This window comes from Oreochromis niloticus, linkage group LG14, assembly GCF_001858045.2.
Source record: "Oreochromis niloticus isolate F11D_XX linkage group LG14, O_niloticus_UMD_NMBU, whole genome shotgun sequence".
Lineage (NCBI taxonomy): Eukaryota > Metazoa > Chordata > Actinopteri > Cichliformes > Cichlidae > Oreochromis > Oreochromis niloticus.
Genome location: NC_031979.2, coordinates 31,744,447 through 31,759,324, shown reverse-complemented (window position 1 = coordinate 31,759,324; position 14,878 = coordinate 31,744,447). Strand labels below are relative to the sequence as shown.

General features: G+C 41.1%; 1 protein-coding gene across 1 annotated transcript; it reads right to left on the bottom strand.

Moving 5' to 3' along the window:
* Positions 1–5,690: 5,690 nt before the first annotated feature.
* nek3 (NIMA related kinase 3) lies at positions 5,691–12,920 on the bottom strand. Its single transcript, XM_003450194.5, has 13 exons — positions 12,575–12,920; positions 12,159–12,252; positions 11,949–12,046; positions 11,783–11,866; positions 9,878–9,945; positions 9,710–9,796; positions 7,567–7,621; positions 7,138–7,338; positions 6,818–6,932; positions 6,506–6,673; positions 6,299–6,418; positions 6,090–6,207; positions 5,691–5,902 (listed from the first exon to the last, which is right to left on the bottom strand). The coding sequence occupies exons 1-13, from the start codon at positions 12,704–12,706 to the stop codon at positions 5,842–5,844; spliced, it is 1,401 nt and encodes a 466-aa protein (XP_003450242.1). The 5' UTR covers positions 12,707–12,920; the 3' UTR covers positions 5,691–5,841.
* Between the last annotated feature and the right edge of the window lie 1,958 nt (positions 12,921–14,878).

Sequence of the window (14,878 nt, the reverse complement as noted above, 5' to 3'; positions counted from 1 at the left end):
TAAGTCCAGTAGTGCATGAGAAGTTATGAGAATCAGTTGTTTTTCATGCTTGAAGAAATGTTTGTATTTTTCTCAGTCATCTAATTCAGTGCCAAACATATAGGCCTGAGGCCCTCTTCACCGTGGGTGTTTACAATGAATCATCTTCACAATTCGGTTATTCACAGGATATAGGCTAAGCAGTGGGTGATACATGCTGCTTCATTCAAGAGATGCAGAGTATGCTAAAAATAAGTGTCACGTTAAGGTCAGTGAGGTGGGGAAAAAAAGGCGTTGAAGGTGTTGTTTTGACACTGTTTTTTCAATAGTGTTGTTTCAGCAATATCAGAAGTGTTGTTCTTTTTGTCAGTGCACAAAAAAACAGCCACGTAATAAACATTATATATGATTGCAACATGCAACATGCAAATATGTGAGTATTAGGGACACCTTGCTTATAATGGGTTGGTCCGTCTTTTGCCTTCAACAAATCAGTTTCAGATGGTCTGAGCTTTGTGACACGGACCGTGCTGGAAGCAGCCATCGGAAGATGTGGTGATCCATAAATGGATGGACATGGTCAGCTGTCCATGTGCTACAGGGGTGGCTGTGGCTTAGGAGGTAGAGCATGTCATCTACAAACTGGGAGGTTGGTGGTTTGATCCTTGGCTGCTCCAGTTTGCATGCTAAATATCCTTAGGCAAGATACTAACCCCAAATTGCTCCTGTTGGAGTATGAATGTTAGATAAAAAGCACTTAGAATAGAAAAGTGTTATATATTTTTAGATAGCATATATATTTGGGTTTTTTGGACCATTCTCTCCAAACTCTAATGGAAAACCACATCATTTCCTAAAATACTCAGAGCAGCCCGTCTGGCACCAGCAACCATGCCACATTTAAATAACTGAAAATTCAAAATAATTTAATCAACTTCCTTGCTCATTCGGATGCTCTCTTCAACTTCAGCTGGTCATCTAAACCATGTCTACACACCTAAACCCACAGTTCTTCTGCCATATGATTGGCTGGTATAGATGTTCGAATTTAGTGAGCGGTTGAACAAACGTGCCTGGCAGTGGCTGATGAGAGGATGGGAGAGGAGACAGCAGAGCCTATGACCTTACTTAAAGGTGGTCCAACTCATCAGGAGTCAACAGGCGTTTAAGCTACGAACAATAGCAGCATTTATAACAACAAATGACTCTCCAACCTGCCTGGAGCCAGCAGTGTCCCACTTCACATAACCCGGGATCCAGATTTAACTGTTCTTGACCTTTTTACTTTGAGCAGCTGATGAATTGTGCAGTTCCATGACAAAGCCCTACTTGGCTACGCCAGTCTCATATTGTCTGATACATCACTACAAAACACTGGCAACAGACAATGGAGGGTCACTGCAAAGGGCTTGAAATAATCATAACAATGACAGCTTCCATATTTATAGTTGCAAAGAGACTCCCAACTGCAGCGCCTAAGTGCTTTGTTATTAACAGGAAGAGCGGCTCCCCATGAAGAATAAACAATACTCCTCTTTACTGGGTGAGTCATGACAGAAGGTTTCATGGTCTGCTGCTATGCACTGAAGCTATAAATGTCCACTAATAACTCAACTATAGCGCAGAAACGTTGCTACATTTATATAAAACAAACAAAGAGTAAAACAGCAAATTATTATTATTGTTTTTGCACTGATAGTTTGCTCTGAATAAGAAAACTGAGAGAGGAATCTGTTAGAAAATGCCTTTCTAAGCATCAGTAGCCAGACTGAGATCACTGGGTCATCTTGCATCTGCACAGCTCTTCCTGAGTGAAACTGGGGGTGTTCAAAAAGGAGGCCACAAAAACAGGGAGACAAAAGGGGAATAAGGGATTGCTGCAGATAGGAAGTCAATTTTTCATCAAAGGTGATGACAGCAGCTGAGGGTCGAAGTGTGGACAATCTCACAACCAGGCACAATGAAAGGTCTTTTGTGCATCATTTGATAAGAATGGGTGTTACTGGGCGATAATGCTGATAATGACCCACAGCTTGACTCATGTGATGAGGCACATTATCAATAACAGGTCAACGATTTGGTCTTGGAACTGAAGAAGCTTCTCAGATGAGAGTTGAAACATCTTGAAGAAATTTAAAGAAATCCAGTCATTTCTTGACCATGACCTGGATGACTGACAACCTACACAGACATACGTGCTTCTGGATTGTTTGCTATCAGGTCACCCCGATGAGCAGGAAGAAAATCAGTGAGGGAACTCAGATTAGGGCCTGAACAATAGCGAGAAGTGCAGCTTCACTACAGATCTGAGCACATAATGAAAAACCGGAAACAGCACGTTTCAAAGTGAGTACATTCGAATGAGAGCAAGGAAATGCTACATCACTATGCACGCCTGAGTGTTTTCTGATGTTTTCATATGTGGTGCTCAGCTTGCTTGCAAGGAACAATCTAGGGCATTGTGGTTTTGATCATACTTCAACAAAAAAGGTGTCACCAAATGTTCACAAGCACACTGCACCAAGGTGGTGGGTTACAAATCACTGTAGATAGTTGCCCTTCTCGGTGTATGTCTTAGTCAAACCGCTGAGTCACAGTAGCGCACACACCATTTTCACAATGACCTCACAAACCCAACTTTAAGTGCAGGAGTTTTGAAAAATTTATTTAAACAGCTTTTTTGATCGTTTTTTTAAATTTCTTTTTTGTTTTGTTGGCACATTTATACAGCAGACATGTCTGTTGGAGACAGCACACACGTCCTTCCTGCAAGAGGAAACCTCTGTTCATGTTCATTTCCTTTTGCATCAGTAGTTAAATGAGGTGGACAAAATATCAGGTATACCTGGCACATGCAAACGAACAGCACTTCATTGTTTAGATTTCTTTGAAACTCTGGTTTTAAATACAATAATACTGGCAAGAAACTTTTAAAAAAGGAAATAATTTATAAGGAAATTTGAATACCGCAGAGAGAGGACACACTTACACAGCATGCAAAAAGGGACTGCAGTAACTTACAAGTGATTCAATGCAGTATAGAGAATCATATCTCTATGCTGCAAAAGTAGCTACTCCTTTCATTGCTCAAGCTTGAACATTTCTCGGGATTGTTTATATCCTTTTGTTTTGAGATTCAGCATGCAGTGTTTCACATATTTCTTGAAGGCTGTTCCTCCTTTTCCCCAGACATTCTTTTCAGCTGCATATTGCTTCAGGGCCTGTGTTGCTCTGCCTTCCTCTTTTAAATACTGAATAATAATAATCTGATATGTAAGTTAGGCAAGATACTTGCCCAATTTCACCTTTTTCTTCTTCCTTAAAACCTCTTGTGTGGTATTGGCAGCTTGCACTTGATCATAATCAGGCTTGGATATTTTTTTTTTTTATCTTCAGGACACTTGGCGTCTTGTTAGGCGTATTTTAAAATATCCACAAAGACATGATTTAAGATGCAGTCTCTGATCTATCCAACACCCTTTGCACTCATGAATGCCTGTATTATTGCTCTCCCACATCCATACTTCACTAACTGGGCTATTCTTTCCCTGTGTGAGGTCTGGCCAGGTTCCTGCCAAACATGCTTTTTATTTCCACTGAAGAAAGGTTTGCTTCATGCTTATAGCAAAGCTAAATTTTCCAGATATGTTTTTCCGAGCAATATTGTACATGTAATTCACTGGTCGCGAATTTTACTTTATTTGCATTACCACTGCTGCACTAATGAGCGATACACTTACTTCACCTCCTTAGTATTGCTGCAACTTTGCTTCCTCTCTTGACTGATTTCTAGTTAGTCACTGATCTTCGTGTATCCTCTCTCTTTGTGATATCTCTCATGTGAGATTAACTGGAAGGCATAGGTTTGCTCACCTTAGTTTCAGTAAACTGAAACTAAGCAAGTGATCATTTGCTGCAAACCTCTGAGTTTCAGTTCAGTCTTTGTACTCATATTGGATGCTCATAAGGAAATACTTATATTATATGTTAACTATTACTGTTAATCCTAAGTTCTCAGAGGTGAAAGAAAGTTCAAACAGTCAGTATAAACTCTTTTAGACAAATTCATACACTTCCAACCCCTCAGTTTATAAGACCAATATATATAAAGACACTCCCCAGTTCATCATGGCCACTGGCGGGAGACCCTCCTATCTGCAGGACACAGAACATGATGAAGTTGCAGCTGTGCTATGATACATCACATCACATGTATCTTTTCCAAACATGGACATCTATGCTATGGAGGTGCTTTTTTTCTAATTCTAAAAAGCAGGGGGGATGAACTGTGAGCATTGGAGAGGGGATTCATTGTGCCCTTGTGATAAGGGTTGAGCTGCAGCCCTGCGCTTCCTCAGTAAAACACATCGTGGGCAGATATCTGGTAAAAGATTCGCATGGCATGGAGCGCTCGTGTCAGCCAGTAGGAGTTCTAAGTCACTGGAAGAACTTCAGCAGCTGGATAATCCAGCTCTGGTGTGACTGTTGGTGAATCATTATGGTTTTGTTGACTCAACGGGCTGTAGTATCCCTATCCTGCTCAGCCCAAACTGTAATGGGCGAGGCTTGGGTTAAGTCTGTCTGTAGCCAAACGTGGCTGTTCTATTGTCTGTTCTTATTCCATACTGTCAGGCTTCTTATTTGGAAAACCACATGTTCCACTTGCTCCTTTGTATTTATAACGTCTTTATGCAGCATGGGGACTCACTGATTTATTTCACTGCAACTGCTAATTAGAAGGTTAATCACATCTGAAACAATGATTATAATTTTGTATTTTCTAATTAGTTTTTATTTTTATTTCATTTTTGACTTTTTGTTTTCACTTCAGTTTAGATTCAGTTAGTATCCAGAGTGGGTTTGCTCGTTTCAGTTCGGGTTTTGTTTTGGGGTTTTTTGGTCAGTGTTAAGATAAGTAGTATTATTGTATATGTCAGAGGTAAAGTGAGGAAAATCAGCACGGGAATAAAAAAAAAGACACTTTATGAAAGCAGTTGACAGACATCTTATAAGAATGCAGTCTCAATAAACAAGTCCATCAAAGCCTCATCAGGTGAACTCTGATAACAATTTTTACCAAACAAAGAAAGTCTGAAACTAAAGCTATTTCCTATATATTTTCCCATATTTTATTTTATTTTGGTTAGTCTTCCAAGTTCAAAAAAACAATTTCAGTTTGTCCCCCCCCGCAAAAGTCTGATTTTTAATCTTATTTTGTTAACTAAACACATTTTTTACATCTAATTTTAGTTTTTAGTTTATTTTACCAAACTTTAATTACCCTGATCTGAACCACACGATAGCTTTTCCCATTCTACACAATGGGATCCCAAAGGGATTCCAACTCCACCTAGTGGTACATAAACCAAATCGAGCGCAGGAAGGATGGGCCCTGTAAGCACTCACTAGAAAATGAAAAACAACAAAGCAGCTGAAAATGGCAGATATGTGGTTTGTTTAGTCACAAGCATAAAAGCCATATAACAGCAACAAGATGTTTAGTCTGCTTTTGATATTGCAAAAGAAACAGACTTCAAAAGGTGCAGGCAGGCTCAAATTGGTGTGACTGCATGGAGACATAACCTTTCTGACTCTAATATTTCCTGTTTTCCGAACAAGCCAAACAGAAGCTTCCCAGTGGCCTCAAATTGCAAGGAATGTTTATCACTGCTAACCCGGGGCGAAGACAACTGATTAAACAGAGCACACAAAACTTTCAAACATCTTTATGTGCACAAGATTTTCTGACAGCAAGCTGAAAAAAAAAAAAAAAAACACAGTTAAAATTTTAGTTTCTTGTTGCAGCATTTAAAAGTTAACCTTGCCTTCTTTTACAGGCTCAGAAGGAAAAAGGTCCTAGTGTTACAAAAATATTTTCTCAGCTTCATCCATCCAGTCACATGGAGATTCTTCTTCAAAGTCCCTGCAGTGAGAGGACAAACAAGTCAACACTTTCCATTTCAGTCTTTTTCTCACCCTGTTCACATTAAAATGAATTAAAACACTGCTGTAACTATTTCCCTTTATGTCCAACTGCTGTATAACATCATCTAATATGCTCTGCATTAATGCTGGGATATTAAACACAACAATAGGTCAGGGTTACTTACGTGTCTTCATCATCAGAGCGTGGCTGCAGTCGGTACTCGTCTATAACCAGCTCTTGTTCGGGCCCATCAGTGTCATCACCCTGAGGATGGGAGAGGGGTCCCAACAGAGGGTTTTCACCTGAAAAACACCACGATGAACACATTAAAGATTTCAGCTGGGCTATCTACACCTTATATTGAGATAAGAGTCTGCTCACAGATCGGCAGACCTCTGTTTACTATGAAGGTGCTGGAGGCTTTGCTCAGCTGAGCCTTCTCCAGCAGACTCAGAAGCCTCTCAGGAGGATTTCTTTCCCATCTTCTTCTCTGCCTGCTGTCCTCTGGCTCCCCTGCAATAGAATGCTTTGGTTTGGCATTTCAGTCTCTACTGCTTATTTTTGGATCTTTCAGGAAATGAAATTCTGCTGCTACCATACCTTCATGAGCAGAACTAGTGGAGGTTTGGGCAGTTGATATCATGCTGTCAGATGAAACCAGACTGGCATTAGCTAACACCTGCAGCATGGTGTCTGATGGCTCAGTAGACCACTGCTTTCGAGGGGCGGGGTCTCTGCTTTCGAAGCAGCTTTTTGGTAACTCCATACCTGATTTAAAGGGTTATTTAAGACATATTTTGGTGATAAACCATTCAAAGGTCAGTCTTGAGAAAAATTTCAATAATGTAACCCTGCCAGCAGTGCAACAGCAGATCATTTTCCTCAAGATAACTTTGTTAGCTTTGACTCCACCTTCAGATGTTGATGTTTTTATTAAACTCTTCTCTCCCAGAAGACGAGCCACATTCTTTCCGTCCTCTCTGTTCCATCGACCTGTATGCCTCGCCTGCTCCTCCCTCTCTGAGGCCTGTAAAAGATTCAAAACACCGCCCTGAATCAAATGCACAACACGAGCTCTGCGGCCATCTGAACAAACAAAAGGTCCACATTGGATAACCACAGCTGGCAAAGTTGCGTAAGAGTTTAAATTCTCATGCCACCATTACGTCAAAACAGCAAGCGACTGTGATGAATGTGCAGCCCTAAAATCAGGTTCAACAGACTGAATTTACCTGGGAGGGCAGGTGTATACGCAAGAGTCTAGAAACCCTGTGAGAGGTCAGGATGGTGTGCAGGGACGGTCTGTCTTTTGGGTTTGTCTTGAACATCTGCTTGACCAAGTACTGCAACTCATAAGGAAGATGACTGGGGAGAGGAGGGTATGCACCCCGGCACACCTTAAGAATCAGGCTTTTCCAGCTGGATGCCTGGAACTGCACACAGGAGTAAAGCGTGAAGACACAACAAACCACATCGCAACAACCAAGCCACAGAAAAAACACAACGGGTGATCCAACCGAGCCGAAGATATAGGGCGTCTGCAGTATCTCAGAGTGCTCTGAGATGACAGCAGAGATATTTAACACAATGATTCACTGACAGTAATTGGAGAAATGCCCACATTCAGAGCCACTGTGCATGAAGTGTGGAGGAGGGAGTACCGGGTGTCGCAGGGTGCAGAGCTCGTACAGGACGCAGCCTAGAGACCACACGTCACTGCAGAACACACAAAGGGAGAAATGATTATTCATTCACACCAGACATTTCATCATGTACTGGCAGAGTCAGAGAGAACTGGTTAACCCATGCATGAGTTACACAATCACTGCTGAGCCCCTTTAGTCAGAGAACTCAAACTAAATCAGAGACTGAAAATAACATGTAAATGTATGCTGTCGGGGGGAAAAAAAGCCTGCAGAGAGACTCTAAGCCGGGGGTTCTCAAAGTTTTAATGACTTAGTCCCACTTAAAGAAGCCAGAATATGACTTAACTTTTAGTTAGTCTTTGCACTGTCTCTCTACAGAGGATGACAGTGTTTTATGTTGCTATTTCTTCATTTTATAGAGTCACTTTTTGTTCTGGTTCACAGTTGTTATTCAAGCATTACTCAAGTGGGTGTTACAGTGCTTGATGCTAGCTGTATATGTCAGTGTTAGGAATGTTCAGTCGGCTATGATGGCAAGAACAGAAGAGTTGGATTTGAAAAGAGATGATCCCTTGGTATCATTCTGCCCCGCTCTATCGTAACACGACATGAAGTGTGGCTGAATGAAATGTGCAGCGGCAGACTCGAGGCCCACTCGAGGGCCACTCGAGGGCTAGCACTTGGTGATCCAAGTCCTTTAAGATCTCTGGATATTTTTGTAGTGCAGATTTCACACATACTTTTAATAACTACTGTAGGCATTCGAATGAGCTATAATTATCACATACAGCAATTCCGCATATTTCTGCATGTACGTACAAATATGTACACACTCTCTGCAGGTGCTCTAGTGTCACCACCAAATTTGGTTCTGTTATGTCACTTTTTAAAAATAAAAACCACACAGTTGGTTAAACAGATGTATTATTTTTATGTACAGTCATGGCCCAAGTTTATTTTTCAGCTTTTATTTAGATTATTTTTACATGTTTCTTTGATATTGTGAATAACACAAGGGTTCTGTAAGATTCAAAACATTTTTAGTGGCAAACATACAAATTTAGTATGGGCAGTGACAGCACTGCCAACAATTTTTGCACACAACTGTGCACTATTCTAGCATCGGTTCCTGTTTCGTTTCTCATTGATCTAGTTACTGTTAACCCGTATTCACAAATTTTATTCATGTAGAAAACATGCCGAGAAACTCTTGGTAGCACATTTTATTCAATTCATACACTCACCGGCTATTTTAGTGGGTACACGACGACCTGCTGAAAACGAGAATCAAAATGGGGAAGAAGGGAGATTTAAATGTAAATGTGGCACATTAGCGCCAGACAGGCTAATCTGTATAAAACTGCTGATCTGCTGGGGGTTTTCTGACACAACTACCTCTGGGTTTACAGAGAATAGTCAGAAAAAAGAGAAAATATGAGTCAGAATGACTTATTGATGCCAGAGGTCAGAGGAGAATGGCCAGGCTGCTTTGAGCTGATAGGAAGGCAACAGTAAATCAAATAATCACTTACTACAACCAAAGTATGCTGAACAGGATCTCTGAACGTGCAAAATGTTGAACATGAAAATGCTGGGCCACAGCAGGAGAATGAATACACCGAGTGCCACTCTTGTAAGCAAAAAACAGGAAACCGAGGCCACAATTCGCACCAAAATTGAACAACAGTAGTAGGAAAACATTGTGCGGTCTCACAAGTCTCAATTTCTGCTGCCACATTTGGATGGCATGATCTGAATCTGGCATGAGCAGCATGAAAGCATGCAAATCTCCTGCTGAGCAGCATACTGAGCAGGAGATTTTGCAGCACAGGTGTTCAGGTGGCAAATCTGCAGCAACTGTGTGATGCTATCATGTTAATATGGACAAAAACTTTGAGAAATGTTTCCACCCTCCTATTGAATTAAGGGAGTTCTGAGTGTAAAAAGGGGTTCTAACCCAGTCATAGCAAGCTGTACCTAATGAAGTGGTTTGTGAGCGTATATTTACATTTCTGCTTTCCTTTAGCTTTTAACGTTTCTTGTTATAATCACACATTTTCCACACACAGACACTGATCTATTGAGAAGAAAAATAATTTCATCTCTGTATTGTTTGATATAAACTGGAGGATCCAGCCAAACGCTCACAGTAGCATACCTCTTATTGTTGTACGGCTTATTGTCCCAGACTTCTGGTGCCACATAATACGGAGTTCCAACATATGCATGAGCGTAAGCCTTCGAGCTGGAACAAATTTACAATCAAATTTAAAATCGACACACTCAAAATTAATTTTAAAAAGCTAAACAGTGTCAGGTTCTTTACCTGTTCAGAATACAGGCCGAGCCAAAGTCTCCAAGCTTGATTGTCCCATTATCTGTCAGGAAAATGTTCTGGGTGAGGAAATGAAAGATAAGTGATGATTTAACATGACACAAGATATAGGTACAGCCAATTATGGCAAAATGAGGTTATAACACATAGGTGGGTTGTAATGTTTCTGATCTGGATCAGCAGTAATAATAATAATAATAATAATAATAATAATAATAATAATAATAATAATAATAATAATAATATACATTATACTATATGGTATATAATAATAGATGGGGTTTTTTGGGCCTTTATTTTTGGCAGCACGGTAGTAGGAAGAGCAAAGGGGAACAACATGCAGGAACTCAGGAAATAGCCTAAACCCAGGATATACAGCAACGACATTGGAACGTGATTCGGACTGAAGAAGTGTAGTCGGATGGTAACAAAGACAGGGAAGGTAGTCAGAATTGAGGGAATCACACTACCAGATGGCAACATTGCAGACATAGAGGACAGCTACAAGTACCTGGGGATCCCACAGGCAAATGGGAACCATGAAGAGGCTGCAAGGAAAGCTGCAACCACCAAGTACCCGCAGAGAGTCAGGCAAGTCCTGAGGAGTCAGCTGAACAGTAGGAACAAGATCCGGCTATCAACACCTACGCCCTGCCCGTGAGCAGGTACCCTGCTGGGATAATAAGCTGGCCAAAGGAGGAGATAGAAGCCACTGACATAAAGACGAGGACGCTCCTGACCATGAATGGAGGATTCACCCCAGCACCCTGAGGCTGTATGCTAAGCGGAAGGAAGGAGGCCGGGGACTGCTGAGTGTCAGTACCATGGTCCAGGATGAGACAACGAACATCCACAAATACATCAGGAAGATGGCCCCAACCGACTGCGTGCTCAGTGAATACCTCAGGCAGCAGAAACCCAAGAAAAAGGAGGAAGAAGAAGAACCACCATGGAAGGATAGGCCTCTGCACAGTATGTACCAGAGGCAGATAGAGGAAGTGGCTGACATCCAGAAGTCCTACCAGTGGCTGAACAAAGCTGAACTGAAAGGCAGCACAGAGGCACTAATCATGGCAGCACAGAAACAAGCTCTGAGCACAAGATCCATAGAGGCTGGGGTCTACCACACCAGGCAAGACCCCAGCTTCAGGCTGTGCAAAGATGCCCCTGAGACAATCCAGCACATAACAGCAGGGTGCAAGATGCTACCAGGCAGGGCATACATGGAACGCCATAACCAAGTGGCCGGCATAGTATACAGAAACATCTGTGCCGAATATGGCCTGGAAGTCCCGAGGTCAAAATGGGAGACGCCCCCTAGGGTGGACAAGAATGACCGAGCTAAGATCCTGTGGGACTTCCAGATACAGACGGACAAAATGGTGCTGCCTAATCAACTGGACATAGTACCGATAGAGAAGCAGAAGACGGGTGTAGTGATAGACGTAGCGATACCGAATGATAGCAACATCAGGAAGAAGGAACACAAGAAGCTAGAGAAGTAACAAGGGGTCAGAGAAGAGCTCAAGAAGATATGAAGGGTGAAGGTAACAGTGGTCCAAGTGGTAATCGGAGCACTAGGTGCAGTGATTCCTAAGCACAGCCACTGTCTTTGGGGCTGTTGCATATTTTTACAAACTGGGCTAAAATATGCTGATCTTGAATATCCTTTTTTAAGATGTAATTTAGCTGAAATCTGGAATTACAGAACTGAATTTGTTCAGTAAATGCTGCCGAGTGACACGAGTGTTCAGACTGAGAGAACAAACATAGGAAATCTGATACTTCTCTCTATGTTGAAGGCAGGTTTGACCTGAATGAACCAGAAGACACATTCATTAATGTACCCTGAACAAAGTAAAATGCATAAGCTAGAATACCTAGAAGTGACTGTACCTTGGATTTCAGATCTCTGTGCAGAACTCGCTGATCATGGATATGCTTTGCACCTGCGCACATTTCAGCGAACCACTTCAAGATCTGAAAAAAGAATTAAAAAACCCCATGAAACACAAGTAGGGAAGGGTAATTGTGATAATGAGTGCAGGAAGTCAGGACGTACATTATCAGCACTGAACTGGTTTGACTTCTGTTGCTTAATCCTCTGGAGCAGATCTCCTCCGCTGCAGTACTCCATCACAATACACAGGAGTTCATCAGCTAAACAAACACAATCACACTTTCTATTTTGCAGTCCAAACAATCATAACTGTATGCTCATAAAAGTTTTGTAATGACTTTTAAAGCGAGTGTTGTTCGTGTGTACGATTACCCTCGAATGCCTCCCTGAAAGCCACAATATTAGGATGTTTCATTCTGGACAGCAGGATGGCTTCCCTCCTCGAATTCTCCAGTTTGGACCGATTCTATAAAAATGCAAATGCAAACATGATTGTATTCCATACAACGCGAAACAAAACAAACAAACAAAGGCAGGCTGACAACAAACTGCTTCCATGTCTCAGTGTAAGCAGCAATCTGGCAGGTTATCAGCAAGGCGCAAAAAACTAAACTAAACTAAACTAAAATAAAATTTTCCATATCCGACCCCAGGCTGCAGCATCACGCCTGGAATTCCAACAAGTCTTATTTTACTTGAATGTTTTATAGTTTCCGGGGAAGATTTGAATCAGACTGATCCGTTTGCTCCAAACAGGTGAAGACATTCCCTCCTTTCCTTGCACATACCTTTGGCAGCTGAATCTCCTTCAGCACATATTTTTCCTGACTGCTTTTACATCGCACTAACACGGCCCGGCCAAAGGAGCCTTCACCGATCACTTTAACAAGTAAGTATTTCTCCATCGATCTTCTCCACATAAAAGACAAAGAGGGAAAGAGAGAGAGCACACTGGGGGGAAAAAACTAGCCACAGCGGGATGAGCCGATGGAGCGGACCCTTCACATTACTGCTTTTTTAAGCAGTGTGTGTTCGCACAGGGAATTTTTACAATACATGCAGAAGAATAACGTCCCAAAATAACCTCCACCTAGACTAGTGCGGTTTATCTGGCCACTACTTCCTTATTATTATATGACGTAGGCGAAGCGCCACTGTGCTACCCAGCGTGACCGCTAGATGGCAGAACACAACCTCTAAAACAGACTAATAGTTTCATATGTCGTGCAGTGATATTGTAAAAGTATTGTAACAAATATAGCAGTATTTTATTTTTTAAATTTTACGTTATGCATTTGCTTTACTTTGTATTATATGATATTATGATTCTATATTATAAGATATAGAAAAAAATATTTTTAACTAATAAAAAGTGATGTTTATAGCTGAGCAGCCATGTAATAATAACTCTTTGAATACCAACACTTGTTTCCTCGACATCATATACACTTCCAGGGAAATATAAGTTTATTAATTAATCAAATAAAGTGCTGGGACCCAGTTAGGTACTGATAGTGAGCCAGTCAGCTTTACTTGTGAATCACAAGCATATTAAGCTGAAGTAAAACACGTGTGTGCGTGCAGGGTAATGACATGGAAGAAGAGGTCCACAATGATATAATGGAAATGAAAGGGACTGTCACTATTCATCATAATGAAACGACTGTTTTGATACAATAGTTCTGGGTCTAAGCTCCTTTCTGATCAGGTAACAGAAGTTTTTAAGTTTAACCCCTCAAGCAAGCAAGTCCACCATAAATGATCCTGTTTTGCATTTCTTAGCAAATGCAATACAAAATATTTGGCAACCAACCGACAAAAATGACTACAAAAAACACACGTCAAATGTTAATAATCTGACTTTGCCCCCCCCCCCAAAAAGCCTATTTGAAGGTAAGTAGGTATTTGGGATTTGGGAGGACAGGGGCCTGTTTACTACTATGTTACATCATCCCTCCTTTTGACAACATGCAGTAAGACTCTGAGCTGCAGTGGCCAGTTGTGTTCTAGTTTTGAAAGTGAAATATCTTCCTATTCTTCCTTGGGAGACTATTTCAGTTTCTCAACAGTTCTAGGGCATGTTTGTGTCATATCTTTTTGTTTCATTATGCATCAAATGATCACAGTGGGTGACGGGTCTGCACTGCAGGCAGGCCAGCTGAGACTTGAAGTCTTTCACCACACAGACATGCTGCTGTTATATGTGGAGAATGTAATTTGGCATTGCCTTGCTGAAATAAGCAAACCTGTTGCTGAAAAAGGTGGAATCATTTGGCAATAACGATTTATCAGTATGTCAGTGCATCCCAGTACCAGGTGGTAGCAAGCTGAATGGGAACCCTCCACTTTTGCATGTCTTTGAGCTGCAGGAGAAAGCCAGAATATCTGGAGAGAACCCACACAGACGAGAGGAAAACAAGTCCACACAGAAAGGCTCCTGCAAGATGGATTCAAACCCAGGACCTTCTTTGCTGTGAGGCAGTAATTCAAATACAATTAATATTGACAGTAGATATTGGATAGTTTCCATTGCGCAGCTGTCATTCTTCAGTGTAGTGCTGCCTCGGGATATGAAGCTGTGAAGATTTTTATTGTTATTTATTTATTTATTTGAGCTTTTTTGGCATTTGCCTGCAGAGATGTTTTTTTTTTTAGATTCTCTTAATCCTTTAATGATATTATGTGCCACAGATAAGGAATTATTTGCCATTTTTCCATTTCTACTTGATAATATTACTGTCATATTGTTGCATTGTTCCTTATGCTGAATTCACAGGCTGATGAAGCCCCCCCCTCCCAGCTTTACTTCTAAAAGACTCAGCGTCTGCGAGATTTTTACACCCAGCCATGTTTCTAATTAACCTTGTTAGTTGTGAGATATTCCACCAGATGTCAGATTCTTTACAGAAACAATGCAATCCATCATTTTCACTTGTTTACATTCACATACATAAGCTATAATACTCTAAATATAAGATCCTGCCAGTGCAGCGTTTTGAAATCAGTCTACAGAGCATCACACCAACTTAAGCATCTTTGTGAGAGTCTGCTAATTAACTTCCATATCAGATGGCAATGAATGAACTGGTGTG